The sequence below is a fragment of the Lygodium microphyllum genome, chromosome 23, assembly GCF_053477565.2.
Source record: "Lygodium microphyllum isolate KBCC chromosome 23, Lygodium_microphyllum_v1.1.10, whole genome shotgun sequence".
Lineage (NCBI taxonomy): Eukaryota > Viridiplantae > Streptophyta > Polypodiopsida > Schizaeales > Lygodiaceae > Lygodium > Lygodium microphyllum.
This window is the reverse complement of record NC_141157.1, coordinates 28,623,199-28,640,551: the sequence shown is the minus strand read 5'-3', so window position 1 is coordinate 28,640,551 and position 17,353 is coordinate 28,623,199. Positions and strand designations below refer to the sequence as shown.

At 45.2% G+C, this 17,353-nt stretch overlaps 1 protein-coding gene across 2 annotated transcripts in view; it reads right to left on the bottom strand.

The window, feature by feature from the left end:
* Positions 1–17,353, bottom strand: part of ALDH12A1 (aldehyde dehydrogenase 12A1) — a 156,416-nt gene that overhangs the window by 77,765 nt on the left and 61,298 nt on the right. The window contains exons 5-9 of one of the 2 annotated variants that reach the window (XM_087664087.1): positions 9,432–9,489; positions 9,242–9,355; positions 8,963–9,046; positions 8,757–8,861; positions 5,352–5,465 (exon numbers count right to left, since the gene is read on the bottom strand). In XM_087664087.1, coding sequence (XP_087520213.1) covers positions 5,352–5,465; positions 8,757–8,861; positions 8,963–9,046; positions 9,242–9,355; positions 9,432–9,489 — 475 coding nt within the window. The remainder of the gene's footprint in view (positions 1–5,351; positions 5,466–8,756; positions 8,862–8,962; positions 9,047–9,241; positions 9,356–9,431; positions 9,490–17,353) is intronic. The other variant, XM_087664088.1, reaches the window with a different exon arrangement.

The following is a 17,353-nucleotide window of genomic DNA, read 5'->3' as shown; positions in this document are numbered from 1 at the left end:
GCCGCGTCTGCCAAGTGACAAGGAGGTCTGCAAAGTCTGCCAAAGCTCCCGGCGAGATAACGAATCATTCGGAGCATAGAGGCCAAGTAACCATAGGATTTCCCCTTCGAATAAGATTTCGACCACCAAAAAGCGGCCATGAACATCATTTTTAATAAGAACCGGCTGATATTTGGCATGTACAATCATGAGCACACCCGAATAATGCATAGCCTGTGTTCCTGCATAGAACAAACGAAAGCCATGGCAATCCACAACTTTACCGGTGTCATTGTGACTCTTGTGCTCAACAGCACACAGGACATCCCACTGATTCTCATACAATGCAGTCCACATGGCATGTTGCTTGTGGCGAGAACAAATTCCTCGCACATTCCACGTGGCTATTTTCATGTGTATACAAAACACAATCAAGTACGAGGCACAGCTTGCCTCGATTTGACTTTGTTGGCAAGAATGTCCAGGACTCCCTCATCCAAGAAATCTGCCAACACCGCAAACGAGTTCTGAGGACCAGATTTGGAAGTTGAAGGCATATCGGCTTGCTTGGGGTTGGAACGTGGGTAACGACGGTCCCACGGAGTAATGACGTTGCCTCTGGTATCAAAAGCCAGCTGTGCAGGTGGACCCTTGAGACGATCCGAATACATTTTCCTGGCGGGCTGGTGGCGGGGAGCTGAAGAAACCATAGCAGGAGCAGAGCGCTCTGACGACATCATTTCCTTCTTGCGCATATATGTTCGCATGGAATCGTGTGAGGTAGAAGGCCCAGTACTTTCCATGCCAGCATCAATCCTGTTGCCTTTTTTGGCGCGTACTTCAACCCAATCAGTAGCACGGGAATCCAGACCCGAAACCTGTTGTTTACCTTTGGCCAGAACGTGGGACGGGTGGGTAGGATCCAGCGGCGGAGCATCACACACCATATCTTCCATGGGCGGAGCAACATGAGCTGTATCTGAAACGTGTTGTTGCTCAGGGCATTCAGCCATAAAGTGCCCCAACTGTCCACAGGAAAAGCAATGGCCAGCAAAATTGCCCCATTTCAAACGAAAGTGTAACGGATGCATGCCGGAGCAATTGAGGCGTAACCATGCAGGCTGTTTCCGTGCAGTATCCCATAACATGCACAAGCGGTTGCGATTCGCAGTCCTGAGACTGGGAGGGACCAGAACCGTGCCCACAGCGGCCATAGCATCCTTTAATAGCGGCCAATAAACAGCCGGACAATTTTCCACTTCTACCCACAAAGGCAGTTTAGACAGAAGAGCAGCACGGTGCGTCTCTGTTTTCAAGAGGACCTCGAAAAAGCCCCGGGATCCAACAAAAATCTCTTCAACACATTCCCCTTGTAGCAGACTCTGCAGCCATTGGCGAATACGGGAAAGCAGTGGAATGCGACCGGTGAAGAAGAGTATCACCGCGCGATCATAAAATACCGAAAAGGAGCGTAGGACAGTTTTTGGCTCGACGGTAGCTTCCAGAACATCGTCTGGAGCAGAGGCAGAGAAGGCTTCCTGGTTGTGTTGAACATATTCACCAAGCAGAGTGTTGGCAAATTCCAACAGATGCTCCCAGTCCACCTCCTGAGAGTCCACCGGATCCGAAGCAACCTGCGCATAGGAACGATCAGGAGTAACGCCTATCTCTTCCGGGGTGTGCTTGGTACGTTTGCCCGCAGGCTGGATGTCAGGACCCGGGGGCAATTCTTCAGTGCACGGAACCATATCCTCGGGTTCCTCAGCATCAGAGTCCGGGCCAAGTGCTGCCACCGTTTGGTCTAGGAAATCCAGATCCAAACCAGCCATCGTGTATGATGAACTGATCTCACCGAAGGACTGACCGAGACTCTCTCTCTCTCTCTCTGTCTCTTTCTGTGTACAGAGCAGAGGGCACGCAATTCCGGACGCTGCCTCTCTGACGAGGGTCAGGTTTAGGGTTTCACAGGAGCTGGGAAACAGGGCGTTTGGACAGCTCCGGGAGCAGGTGCGACAGGCAGCAGCAGGCGTCGATGCAGCCCTCGACGATGGTGGACAGACGCGACTTGTAAAGGGGCTGAAATCTGGCAAGGCACACCTCTGTCAGATGTGCGGGCGGAGCTGGGGCAGGGGGGGCACTCGGACGAAGTGGTTTCAGCGGGGCCTTCAGGCGACGGCGGCGGGGCCTGCAGGCGACAGGACCTACAGGCGGGACGACGGGGCCTGCTGCGGGACGACGGGGCCTGCGGGACGGAACCTGCGTGACGACGGGACCTGCGGCGGGGCCTGCAGGCGAGGGCGACGGGGCCTGCAGGCGAGGACGACGGGGCCTGCTGCGGGACGACGGGACCTGCGGGACGGAACCTGCGTGACGACGGGACCTGCGGCGGGGCCTGCAGGCGAGGGCGACGGGGCCAACGAACAGAGACTGGGCTGGCGCGAACAAGGGGTGGCGTCTGGCAGGGCGTCAGGCGGCGGCGACGCAGACGAGGGCCGCAGCAGGGCGCGCCAGATCCTTCGATGGCAGGGCGGGACGACGCAGGAGCACCATCGCCGGCCGTGTTCTCTCTCTCCTCTCTCTCTCTCTCTCTCCCCCCTCTCTCTCTCTCTCTCTCTCTCTCTCTCTCTCTCTCTCTCTCTCTCTCTCTCTCTCTCTCTCTCTCTCTCTCTCTCTCTCTCTCTCTCGTGGAGCTTCACCCTCATGCTGGGTCCATCTTCGTGAGCTCCATACCCAACAAACCCTAGTGTCACTAAGTGCCTAGGACACTAGGGCATAGAAACAGGGAACGGCCGTTCCGGCCTATAGGAACGGCCTAACGCGTTCCAAACCCTCCAAGGAGGTGAAACGGCCAAGGAACGTTCCCTGTCGTTCCCCCTGCCATTCCTAGGGAGCCCGGATCATGGATCAAAGGGCATTAACGTGTAGCCCATGAGATGGCCTACATTCCAAATGGGAAGCATGTGAATCTTGTCGGTGATGGCCTCATGCCATGCCCTTTATAATTGCGGATTGTGTGCTCCTCCCAAAACCTAGGAGATGTCTTCTATATGTTATAATGTTTGCCATATCCTATGTAGTCCTCATAAGGCCCACCTACCTTATAACAGCTCTTCATATATGGGCCTTGATGTCACCAGATGGCACCATTTCGACAAGGGGAAATATATGTCCTTGTTTAGAATCTCTTTGTTAGGTATTTTCTTTGCTAAATTGAATAGTATAGGTGTTGTAAGTTTATGTTCACTGCCCTATAGATCATATCAACGAGCCAATTTCATGGTTCTGTTGCTAGGATATCACCATCTTTCCAAGGGGGTAAACTCTGGTTGTCTCAAGGTGCACATACACGTTTTAGCTTGCTGTAATTCAATGTACAACAGTGAATTTCTGGAAATTCAGTAAAGATATTTCATGGGAACCAGATGCAAGTGATGACACCTCACTATCCTCTACTGAGGAGCAGACACTGCAGAGTGCAGGTTCAATTGAAGGTTGTATCAATGTTGGGTAGGAACATACTAATGCAAATGACAGTACACACGTAAAAGTATCTCTTTCTAGTGGAACTTCTGAGTCATAGAACGAAGATGATGCAAATACAACGCATCCCATGCAATTGATGAACGCAGTGAATGCATTGGCACAGGTTGCTCAACACCCAAAATTTTCTGATGTAATGCTTTAGACGATAGAGTTCAAAAGTCAAAGCACAAGAAAAGGCATTCACATTCTAGACATGCCAGAAGAGTACATGGGCAGCAGTCTCAGTCTGACCCATTTGATGGGTAGCAGCCTGATGCGACCAGGACTCTAGTTCAATAGTCTTTACATGCTACGTTGGGGTCTCCAAGCCCTTCCCTTTATCTTGAGCTTGTTTCCTTGCCTCAAACTTTTCCATTTCCATTCTGACATCCTGGATCAAATCCACCTTGCTAGCCCCCCTTCTATTCCAATAAGCATACACAGCAGGCTAAGAATGGAAAGTCTTCAAATGTCATAAATCTAGCTCAACAATCTAGTGTCACAGACAAACTCGCTTGACCTTGCATACATCAAGACTAACACACAAAATAATGGGGTTGAGGCAGCTCCTCCGCCAAAGAATCCCTTGCGCTGTTACTACCTTAATTGAAACCCTTGGTGTTGTTATTAATCCATTCTAACATCCTGGATCAAATCCACCTTACTAGCCCCCCTTCTATTCCAATAAGCATACACAGCAGGCTAAGAATGGAAAGTCTCCCCAAACGTCATAAGTCTAGCTCAACAATCTAGTGCCACAGACAAACTCGCTTGACCTTGCATACATCGAGATTCAAGACTAACACATAAAATAATGGGGTTGAGGCAGCTCCTCCGCCAAAGAATCCCTTGCACTGTTACTACCTTAATTGAAACCCTTGGTGTTGTTATTAATAAACACCCTTCCCTTTTAGACGAAAAGTTTGTGTAACATTTGGAGCTAAAGAGGCAACATGCTGTTCAGGACATGGCCCCTAACGAGAATCCCTCTTAAACACCATTGTCACCCTAAGTGTTCCCCCAACACATCACTTTTTCATTTTGTTTTGTTTTGTTTTGTGAGTCGGATATGCACAAGTTGTGCAAGTGCTATCATATGGCCCCAACACATCACTCTAATGTTGTTTCACCCCTTTGCATGAAAGTGCTTGCTCATCTAGAGCAACTTTACAGTATAGTACCCTGCACATGTGCTGTTATTTCCATGTCTGTTGCTGTACCTCACACAGTAACTCTCATGGTGATTCTAACAGTGCCAACAGATCTGAAAGGGGGGTAAAACCATAACATAGTTGGAGCCATCTGCTGCAGTTCGTACCCTGCACACATGTGCTGTTATTTCCATGTCTATTGCTGTACCTCACACAGTAACTCTCATGGTGAGTCTAACAGTACCAACAGCTCCGAAAGTGGGGTAAAACTGTAACGTAGTTAAAGCACAGCTGACAGCCCCTACTCTTGAGCTCGAGACAGAGAAGATATCTGTTGTCCCTATCTTGTCACATGCCTAGACAAGGCCTGCTAGCTCTCTCTCTCTCTCTCTCTCTCTCTCTCTCTCTCTCTCTCTGTGTGTGTGTGTGTGTGTGTGTGTGATGATGGATGCACTTGATTTGTCCTTTAGGTCAGTTTTGGTCTCCATAGGACATTAATATAGATCCCCCGCCCCCCCCCAAAAGAAGAAGAAGAAGAAGGAAAAAACATAATTAAATTTTTTAATCTAATATTTCAAACAGGGATACTCCGTCAACGAGATCTATATATCATAATATCATAAACAGAATTATGGTTGAAATATTGTTCTGGAACCAAAATATCATTATCATTTGAAAGAGTTGAGAACAAAGCCTTACCTCCAACAAAAATTTATGCATTGTAGCACCATCGCAATTTACAAAATCAACATCATGGCGTGGCAGTCCACAATTGTGAAGAAGCCTTAGCATTTGCTCCATCACCACACTAACCTAATCATATAAATCAATAAACAATCATAACCTACCTAGAGAGGTTTATACAAGATTCATGTCTAATTGGTGCCAACTTCTGCAAAACCTAGGTCAATTTTTAATGCCTAATAAAATCATGAAAGCTGCAAATAATAAAACAAAATTAAAAAATTCAGTACACAAGCCAATCCATTAAAACTCAGCAAACTTGGAAGTTAACAAGCTTCTTGCGAAGGTCAGTTCTAATTAACCTCATTGAACCTTTTGATTAGGTTCATTCTCAATAGATCCACTTGTAAACCTAAACTTATTTGAAGGTTTCAAATCTGTCTAGCACGTCTTCCTACAGGTCTCCATTACCCCCCAAAAAAATCAACATAATCAAAAGTACTTGGCATGAGGGACTGTAAGGCCAGCAGGACACTTGCTACTAGGATCTTTGCCCTACATCTCCATATCGCTTCATTAGGAAACAAGTACCTATCCTCTTCAAGTCTTTAAGTACCTATCCTCTTCAAGTCTTTAAAGGCAAGAATTCCATAACCTCAGCTTCAAAGCATGCCCATCACAGGTGTCATATGTAAACTTGCTTTGTATATGGCAAGTGATGTGTGATTGTTGGGTCCACTCTCATCATGCAAATTGTCTCCCCTACTTCCAAATCGTGCCACCTCCTTTCTTGTTACTTTCTTCTACCCTCCCTAACCAACATCACCACCCCTAACCTCTCTCTCAATCACAATGACATAGAATGGAGGGAATGCTGGCCTGGACTAGGGGAACATTGTTCCCTGACGGTTAGGAATGGGGAATGCATTACAAGGGAATGCTTCAGCCCCTGTTCCCAACAATCATTCCCTGGTCGGAATGTTCCAAACCCATTCCCCTTGTAGGTAATGGGTTGATCGGGACACTAAAATAATCCTTCAATCTTTTTCTCAACTTAGGGTGGATCATCCTTCATCCATGGTTCTTCCCAATACTTATGACGATTTTCCAGCAATCCATCTTCCCCCTCCCCCCCCCCCAAAAAAAACTCTTTCCCATCCCATCCCCGTGCGCCCCCCCCCCCCCCCCCCCCCAAAAACCCTGGCACCACTCCCTCCCCTCACCCATCATAAGACAGGAGCATATGAGCAGATGCAGTACTGAGATTTGTACCATCTATCATGAGCAAGAATGTAGCTACAACATTGCACAAAAAGGCCCAAGCAGCCAATAATGACCTGCCACTTACTGCTGGATGTAAAGGGCCACTCGTAGTCGTCTAGGGGAAGTCACAGGAGTGTGAAACTCACTACATTCGAAAAGGCAAAGGGGGTGCTTGTTAAGGAGGGACGCAGGCTAACCAAATGTGGTCCCTCTACAAGTGGCAGTGGCTTACATAGAGCAGTTGGATTTCTTTGGGATACTTGCTCACAAGATTAGTCAGTTTTTGTGTGACTTATAGTCCATGAGTTAAAACCACAAATCAACAAGATTTTCCAAAGGGGTTTCATGGGATGAGTTTAAGAAAGATCTAAAAAGAGCATATTTTATAGCAGAAGTAACTCACCAAAATTTCATGGAGTGGGTTGCAAAATCCAATAAAGGTGGTGTGCACTGGTGCATGGGTTTTTGTGACAAGCTGCAGGCAGGCAAAGAGAGGAGGATGGATGCCAGAGCTCTGGCCATGCACCACAGCTATGGGCAGGCGAAGGGAGAAGGAGTGCCAGAATTGTGGGCAGGTGGCACAGACCGAAGCCAACCAGTGGACAGTAGGTGCAGTGCTGGACCGCAGCAGCATTGTCCCAAGAAGAAGGCAGCATAGGGTTGGAGATAGCTGGGGAGCACACGTTGAGAGGAAGGTTGGCATCATATAATACAAGGCAGGAGGGAGGGAGCTGGACTTCGTAATGCTCTTACATGAATGGACTATCTGAACAGTTACTGTAGAGACCTAACTAGTCAAGATTTTAACAGTAAAATCAAATCATGTTAGAAACTTAAATGACCACGAAAACTGATGTAAATTCCTTTCATAAGCTAGTTGAATAAAGTGAATGGCAACTAGCATGACTAGCGTGACTTGTGTGCCTATGTTGGCAACTAGTATGACTTGTGTGACTTGTGTGCCTATGTGACTCTTGACTAAGGTGACTTATGCACCTTATCTTACCAATGTGATTTATGTTGCATGGAAAATTTTAGAGGCAGCAATTGCTGCCTTTCATAACTTAGATTACTTAGTTGAATAAAGTGAACGACAACTAGCATGATTAACGTAACTTGTGTGCCTATGTGACTCCTGACCAGGTGACTTATGTGACTTATCTTACCAATGTGATTTATGTTCCATGCAAAAAATTAGAGGAGGTGGTTTAGTGATTGGCATCTGTTCAGTTCTGATTTTGCAGCATTTTGAGGTATTTTTCACCTGCTCATTTAGTTTTAATTCAATCTCATCTCATTGATGGTCATGCTAGAAATGAAGATTATTTTGGGCTTCCTCACAACATGGAATAGTGGAGAACAAGCACAAGCTTTTACCTGAAATTAAGAGCATCATATAGATGTCATGGTGCAGAAGGTCAATCTCATCGCCAGCCTATTTAATTAGTTTTATCCACACTCAGCATGTGGGTTTGAAACCACTCACATGGTCTTTATTATTCACATTGTAAAGTGTACTATCTACACTCAGCATGTAGGTTTGAAACCACTCAGATAGGCTTTATTATCTACGTTGTAAAGTATATCAAGTATAAGAAAAGAAAGGCAGGTTCATCCTCTGTCTGAAGTAAAATAGTTTCAACCTTACGTTCTTTGTGTTCATCTCTCCTCCATCTTGTATGATAAGATTGTACGATTGTTTTCCTTTTAGTTCCCATGTATTTTTGGTACTCACCAATGTATGCCCAGGTTAGCACTAGCCATACATTGGGTTCATCTCTCCTACATCTTGTAGGATGAGATTGTAGGTTAGCACTTGCCCCTTAGCCTTGCTGAAACACACAAGCTTGAGGAGGGCAATGAACTTATAATTACCAGCTCATGACTACAGGAGCCTTACAACATTGTTTACCCAAACTTAATCAAATTTATGTGCACCAAAAATACATTTGTAGAACACTAGCATTTCTATTCCCTCCATTGATTGATATCCATCAAGCCAAAGCGAGCATAGCACTTGGTCATGCACAACTGCATGATTTTCCCAAACTTTTCTTTTCCCCCTCTAGCATACACACAAGTGTGAATACTTCCCAGAGTGCATGTCTTTTGAAAAGATCAGGCGGGCGGGGGGGAGGGGAACTCAGAAAACACCACCTTACTGTCAACTTTAAGTACTGGTTTGTTTCCCATATATAGTGCACCAAGGAGCTGCAATACTGGTATCTCCAAAGGAAAATTGAAGGGTGTGATAATTGCAACCTGAACAAAAAATCACAAACTGTTCATATTGACCAACATTTCATCACTTGGCATGCTATATTCACTAAACTACTGTTCACAGCATTCACAACGTAACATACAGGACCATAAGGCCAGTAATAGCCATTGCTTTGTTGTCCTGCGTGGTTTCCAGGTACGCCAAACGATCGAGCCAAAAACCGAACCTTTCAAAGACAAAGAAACCATGATTATAAGTCACAGTATATACTGAAAGGTGCCATAACTCACATTGGCATGACAGTAACAGTCCACTGCAATAGCGACGACCAGACTAAAAGTGAAAAGTCTAATATTTCAACCTTTTATTTCATTCATGATGGTCAGAGGAGCCTAGATATAAGAGCTGCCAGTTCTTATACCTGATCACCAGAAAAATTTTCAAGGAACTTCTGAGTCACAGAAACTTCTCCCATGGCTTGAGGTAAACTTTTCGGTGAAACTCGTTGAATTAAGCGTGCAAAAAACATTTCCACCTAAAGAAATACGTCTAAAGTGAAAACCCAAAACTATAGCGCATAGTTATCCTTATACAGCTTATAACAGACCCACCTCAGGTTGCTTTAACAGAGCTGCTGCTTTTGCGGAAATATCCCCATACAAAAGGTACCTGTTGAGAATGGGGCATCTCAAAACTCATATGTAAGAATAACAATTACAACCTTCATATTCTGAACTCCACCTACTAAGTTGAAAAACACTAACGCATATCACAACACACCCAACAATATTTTGGAAAACAAGTCAAGGCATAAGAAAGAGATCAAGCCATATGAATTGACAGTTTTGTTCTGCAGCCTTACAAGGCTTTGGTTCTAAAATCAGAACTATTAAGACATTCTAACCAATAAACTCACCAATCATATTGCAAATATTCAAATAAAACATTTGAAATAGTCAAGTTTACGACCAAAGGAACTGCCTCAACTATAAGTTTCAGAATCCTGCATGATGTCTCCTGCTACAAGCTCCCATTAAGCCTTCTCTAACAAAGATTAAGATTCTGGACATGTCTCTTTCAGTTAATTAACTAGTGAGACTACTTCAGTAGAATTCTAAATCAAAGGTAAAATAATTTAAAAATGTACCAATGCACCCATGTCATCTGAGCACGTACCATAGCTACATTTACACTCAAGATGCAAATCATTTTGGGTTTAACATTTCTATGACCTACATGAGCATAAAGATTTATGTGTGCTAAGTGCAGAAAACTATACGGAGATACAAGGAAAGAAAATAAAGATGGTTTTGTTACTTCAATAAAAAGCCCAGTTAGCCAATGAAACTAGTGGTATGTCTCAATGTGGAAAAGAAAGAAACTATTAGCAGTCATGTGTGCCTTGTGTGGTCATCTCTTGTCTATGAGCCTCAATCTCATTCAAATGGGAACAATAGGAGCTCTGACATTGTATTTGTCAGTCATTTTATGTGTTTTAGAACCTTTAAATGGAGGGCACACTAGTACATTTCTTTTTGGGCACTTTTGGCCATTTTTAGGGTTTTGCCACTTTTTGCCTATATATAGGCAGCATGCCCTCCCATTCTCATTCTCCATCATTGATCCTTCGTGATCAGCCAGCCCTCCTCATTCTCTCATCCCCTTGCTACCTTCTAGCGCCCACACAGACACATAGATCAGCATGTTGGGACTCACTATTGCAATCTTGTACCTTCAACCATTGCAATCACACTGTTCCTTCTCTCCTGCGTTCTCTCTTTGTTTCCTTCTCTCCGCATGCACTCTCACATGGCATCAAAGCCACACGTGGGAGCAGAAGATCTTGGAGAAGCATATTGTCCACGACAAAACTTGCTGAGCACCGTCCACATGTGCTGTAAACCTTGTGTTTGGAGTCAAATAGGGCAAGGCAAGCCTTTTACTGGCTGCCTGTGACAGGAATTCGCTGCGTTCTGCTCCTGAGCATCCTCTACCGGCTAGACAGCACCATTACTACAGTCAGGGTGGCATCAAACAGGCTAGGTGGCCATTCTATTGGCCACCCGAGGCAGTACCATTCATGCCTGCACTTTTTGCAAGCAGCCCCTAGCACACTTGCTATAGAACCAAGCCCTGCATTGCCTACGGTTTTTGTAGGCAACTCCCCTTGGCAACTGCATTTTACAACAGGGGACCCTCCTTCAGCTAGGTGGCACATTTGCAGGCTGGGCGGCACATATTCTCTGTTGGGCAGCCTATTTACAAGCGAACAGAATCATTACTCTGCTATGTTACATACATGATTGTCATTTCTAACCAAGGCAACTTCTTTTCGGTGCTGGGCGCCCTCTTTGTTAGGCTTGACACAGGGCAGATCTGTGTTTACTCCACGCTTTGTACTTCTGGGCACTCCCGGTCTTTTACCAGCCCCTGGATAAGCTGCATTTACAGGTTACATGCTTGTTTTCATCTACATTTACTGCTCCCTCTTTATGCTCCACCTCAAGTTGTCTCTACCCCCTCCGATACTCCCCATCTACACTGTTGTCTATCAATCCTTTTTGATCAACACACCGCGGACCCCATACAAGTGGAGGATATCCCAATTGCAACATCTTCTTGGTTTTCTTGTAGGTACTTTATTGAAGGACATCTATGGCCGACATGTACACTTTGGGGGATCATGTGGTTCGAGACAATTCAGACCCAACCACCATCCTATCACTCTTTCCCATTATCTTCCGAGGCTTCCAGTCCCCGATTGGCATTGAAGGCATCTCCTAAGCAGGTGCTAGTCCTACCCTCTCTATCCACATCCGACAATTTGGATGGGACCACCTACCCTCTATGGTTATGCCGCATGGAGTGTCTCCTTAACGGCTATGACCTTTGGGATTTTGATACTATCCATATACCCCAACCTATTGTACATCCCCTTGATGGTGTGATACAGATTTAGCGGCTTTATGGATTAGTTAAATGCCAAAGCCCCACTCTTTTCTCCTTTTGATTTGTACAGATTTTAAGCTCATGCATGTTAGACGCATCTACACTACCGCAAAGATTTGGAGGAGATTGGCATCTCTCTTTTGGATCTAGACATTTGGGCATCGATTATCTCTCAAGTTGAAGCTACAATAGCTTTCTGTCGCAAATTCCCCTACGATGAGGAATCACATCCATAGGATGGAGCAGCTATGGGATGAGCTTGCGTCCCTTAGTACAAACATTTCTTTGGAGGACCTAGCTGTGACACTTCTCTCACATCTTGTCACCGATATATGATGTGTTCTACACCAGTCTTTTCACTTCTCATAGTCGGGAGACACTCACTTGGGCTTTTTACTTCACGTATAGGACCAACCAAGTAGAAGATAGGGGAGAGGAAGAAGTTGGAGTTATCTTCCGACTTTGATACAGATTTTGTGGAGAAGCATAGAGAATATCCCACATATCCTCATTGTGGGAAGACCTCGCACCCTAAGAAGAAGCACTGGAGAAAATACCATCACCTTCGTCTGAGAGCAAAGGGTGGATCTACATCAGAGACTTCGTCACCTGCTCTTACCACCAAGTCTGTGTCTAGACATTTATCAGGTGGAGAAGCCTTCTACGACTACCTTGTCTTCCGAGCAACCTTGTCTCCTTGCCAGGGGTGCATGGAGTCCTATGACTCCTGGAGGTAATTTGTTGCAACATCTTTGTCCGTCAAAGGGTATCATCACTACTAATAACATCTCTTCGGTGCCTATTAGTGGTGATGGCACCTTATCTCTATTGTCTAATCGTCCATCAAGCTCTGTTTCTGAGGCCCTACATGTTTTTGAATTGGGCTTCCCTTCAACTTATGGCCTTCCTAGACTCAGGACCCACGTTGTATTCACTAAGTTGGCCATCTTTATTGAGGATTCTTCTACATGAGCCACTTTTATGACAAGTTGGCATAAGATGGGGCTATCTATGCTCCATTCCCCTTCCTTTGACAAGGACCTCCAAGGCAGCTTTCTATTATTGCATCCATTCCTGATTGTGCACCATTTATCCCACATGTTCCATCCCATCCACCACCATCTCCTCTAGTGGTTCCCTCATACCTTCCATCCTATTCAGAGGGGGACAATATTGGTGATGCAATTGTGGATTTCGTGGCCCTTTGTATTTGAAAGGGGGCTTCCTAGGATCATGAGGAGTTTCTTCAAGGTTTCCACTCTATTTTAGGCCTTTCCTTTTAGGACGACCTCTTTTCTTCATCATCGAGCCACCATCCTCTACTCCTTGGCATGTGCTCCCTATTGTTTCTATGCAACTTATGACGCCTTTAATAGTTCCTTGCTATCATCTCATAGTTGGGTTGGAGGCTTGGCACACCCATCCCCGACTATTGGAGTTTTCTAGAGTGATCCGGCTCCTTAGTTTCCTTTGCCTTTGGTGGCCTTCCGTCTATGAGCCTAAGTGTAAGTCAAGACGGGGACACTAGGAGCTCTGACATTGTATTTGTCTATCACTTTGTGTTTTAGACACTTAGATGGAGGGCACATTAGTGCATTTCTTTTTGGGCACTTTTGGCCATTTTTAGGGTTTTGGCCATATTTAGGGTTTGGCCACTTATTACCTATATATAGGCAACCTACCCTCTCATTCTCACTATCCATCATTGATCCTTCGTGATCAGCCAACCCTCCTTATTCTCTCATTCCCTTGCTACCATCTGGCACCCACACTAGTGCATAGAGATGCGTGTTGGGGCTGACTATTGCAGCCTTGTACCTTCAGCCATTGCAATCACATTGTTACTTCTCTCTCCTGTGTTAAGAGAGAGAGAGAGGAGGGGGGGAAGGGATGCTCTTGGAATTGCATACTCATCTTGAAAGTTGGGAGAGAGAGAGAGAGTGTGTGTGTGTGTGTGTGTGTGTGTGTGTGTGAGAAAGTGACTTGGAATTATGATAATAAACATAAGGCTTAGGAGTTGGAAGATATTGTATGGTCTAGTCTTCAAAGGCCAAAAATAGCATGTTTTTTTGTACAAAATGATACGGATATGTACCGTACTGTACGAACCGTACGATACGAACTAGTTCGTACGTGATACGAATGCAACAATGCCCATAAGGAGAGTGAATGATCTCTATCCAAATCCTTCATAGAGTCTCCGCTGTGGATACATCCAAAAGGTCAATAACGTGGTTGCATCGCGCAATCCAAATCTACTAAGCTATGATACTAGCAATCAACTCCCATCTGTGGCTATGTCCCTAGATCCATTGCACCTACAAGTAATCTAGAGTGGGGATGTTGCTCAAATGTTCTCCAATGATGAGAAAAGAATAGCTCCCCTGAACATCCTCATAGCCACACGTTGGGCCTCTATCTGTGACCCATGCTATAGCTCCCCAAGTTGCCACCATGGTCTTTATTGTGCCGCGAAATATCATCTTGAGGGATCTCCTCCAAAACCCATGGGCTCTAGGGCAGTCCCATAGGCAATGTCTCTGTCTCTCCACTAGCTTGCCACATCTCACACATGCTACTAGGTTCCTACCATATCCAAGCCACATGCCAATTTGGAGGCTCCTATAAGCTACAAGCCATAGGAAGAGAGATATCTTCCTAGGCCTGACGCTATCATGTAGCCTTCTCCAAAAGTCACATAGAAACTCGTCTATGATTTCCGCATTGTGCCAATAGGGGTGGCTGTTGATCATGCTCTAATCTTGCTTATCTATATTCTCTTCAATCTAGTAGTGTAGCCAAAGAAGGCCATGTTGCGAGGTCTATCAAGGAATGGATACCTCCACACCCACTCTCCTGATCCTACCATAGTCTCTGTAAAGGTCTCCTCTGATAGATCCAATATCTCCATCCATCTACTAGACATGTGGCCAGGTCTGGGTCAATGTGCCACTTCCTCTTGAAGTGAGCCACTACTTTGATCCTCTGTCTGGAGTATCCAATAAAAGCTGCCCGGCGGAGGTCCTTTTACTAAAGACGGCCATCCTCCTCAACCATAAAAGCAAAAGTCCTATCTTTCCTAATTGCATGGACTGCTAGAAGAATGTCCCCTCTAGAGAAGAGACCAATCCAAGTCTAAGAGATACATGTATCTGTCTGCCACTCCAATGGAACTCCCTCTGTCACAACCTCGATCATAACTCTAGCTCCCCTGAGACCTTGTAGTCTCTATCCCTCAACCTCCTACAGTAACTCCTAGAATGCAAACCAATCCACCACTAATATAACAACTTGCAAAAAGAATCTCCCCCATGATAGTAGGTACATCCCCTATCCAAGAGTGTGGCCGAAGTCTAATCTCAAAAAGTGATTGGGGGGTGGGGGGAATATAGCTATTGAAGCCTTATTAATATAGGTCTCCATGCTTTGATAATGCTAACCAAGAATCTGATCTCAAAGCTCCTCCCTAGATCCCCGATCCTAATCCATCCTAATCTCCTAAAAAATCCAATGGATAATGGGCTACCACAATCCTCCATCAGTAAGTGCCAGTACATGTAGCCCCCATATCAAGAATTTCTTCCAAGAATCCTCACCTAGGAGCAAACCCCTAACAATATGCTTAGCCAACAAGGCTTTGCTTTGGCTATCTAGGTCTATGATCCCCAACCCTCCTCTAGATCTAGCTACATGATGGCATTCCAAGCAACCTTCGCTTCGACCGTACCCCCATCTCCTCTAGACCAAATGAAGTTCCTAATAAGGCGCTTCACCTAGGCAATTTTAGGCTGATTAGGTGGCAGATGTGGTGGAGCAGATGACGTCAGCACACAGGCTGAAAACACAGCTGTATGGAGCCTTCAGTGAGCAGGGCGGCAGCTGTAGACAGGGTGCATGGGGTTGAAGAGGGCATGGCAGCAGTCCACTGAGGGCTGGAAAGCCTCTAAATGCCGTGGGTTGATGGCTGGAACCTGCAGAAGAGGGATGAACTGAGTGGCCACACAGCCTCCTATTTATAGATGTGGATCCTCCAAAAGTTTGGGTGTTTGCTTGGGGGACACACAAAATTTGGTAAAGTTTTGAATTTTGAGGCTGTTTTATGAGCTAATGAAGATTTAACGTGTAATGCATCTTTTCTAGCTTGACATGTATTAAAGGAATGGAAACAAATTAGGTTGAGATCCTGAGCAATACAAAGCAAACATACAATAAGAATAGAAAAGGAGAAACCAGCATTGCCACAAATATATCATATTATCCACTACCTGCTGATCCTACTGCAACTAGCTTCAACTGAGTACAAAGAGACTTTAATCAGCATGTGAGGGCTTTTGAACTCTTCAATTGAGTCCACCCACCAGCATGGACGCTTGTGTTGAGCTAAAAATGCATTAGCTTTACTTAAACAGCCCCCAAAACTTGCTTAATTAATGAAGAAAACTAGTTTATTTAAAAGAAATGTGATCCTAAAGAGTTTCTATGTCCCATAAGCACAAACCCACTTGGGAGGGACCAAACTTTCTATAAATACGTATGCTGCCCTCCCTTCAAGAAACAATCTCGTTTGTGCAAATTTCAGGTGTTTCAGCTTGCTGCCCACACCCTGTTCGTGGAGGACATCTCAGCCGAAGCTGTCCATTGCTATCTACATCAGTCAGCGCCTGATTTCCAGCCCTCTTCTCATAGTTTGGAGCTGATCCCAGCCAGGCGACTGCTGTTCCTACACAGACCTGCTGTACTGCCTGCATGTCATCTGCAGCCTGCATTTGGCACTTTTCTCTCTCCTCCAGCTGTCACCCAGATTCAGTAGGCTGTCGCCAAGCCACGTTTTGTAGTCTTCTCTCTCCTGCAGGCTGTCCTGCTAGCGTTTTTAGTCTTTTCCTCTCCTGCAACCTGCATTTTTAGTCTCTCTCTCTCTCCTCACTGCTATCTGCATCAGATCCAGCTTCTCACTGCTGCATTTGGTGGTGTTCGACATCCAGAGACTGCCTTGCTGCGATTCGGGATCCATTCAAAGTACGACACACTCTCCAGCTCATTACCCCTGCCCTGATCCTTGAGATATGGGAGTTCGAGGTTCAGTATTCATTCACCACATAGTGTGTTTGTTGCATGAGCATTGTATATTCAACAATCATATCACTTCAGTTATTTTTCCGTGTTCATTATCTTTGAGTTACCCTAGCCCTAACTATGTTCTTTTATCAATCCGTGCTTTGTCGTACGATTGTTATTTGTGTTTCTGTGTCAGAGTATTTCTTTACATGGTATCAGAGGCTGGTACTCTCTGAGAAACCAAGGCCTTTGATCTGAAAGCTCTCTGCAAGAAGCAAAAACAATATTAGGTTCAAATGACTTTGAACACATCAACACCAATTCAGTCTCCAGAACAACCTATGCCGAGAACTGAACAAGAGTGGGTAGAATAGCTTGCTCCACAAAGTTCCGACATGGTGAAAGACACTTCTAACAACACGGAAGAAAGGCTATACAAGCTTTCCACTGAAGAATATCATGTGATCATGGACTTTAGACGAAAGAAGATTGAGGAGTTCGATCGAAGGATTGCCCTTCAAGAGAAGCT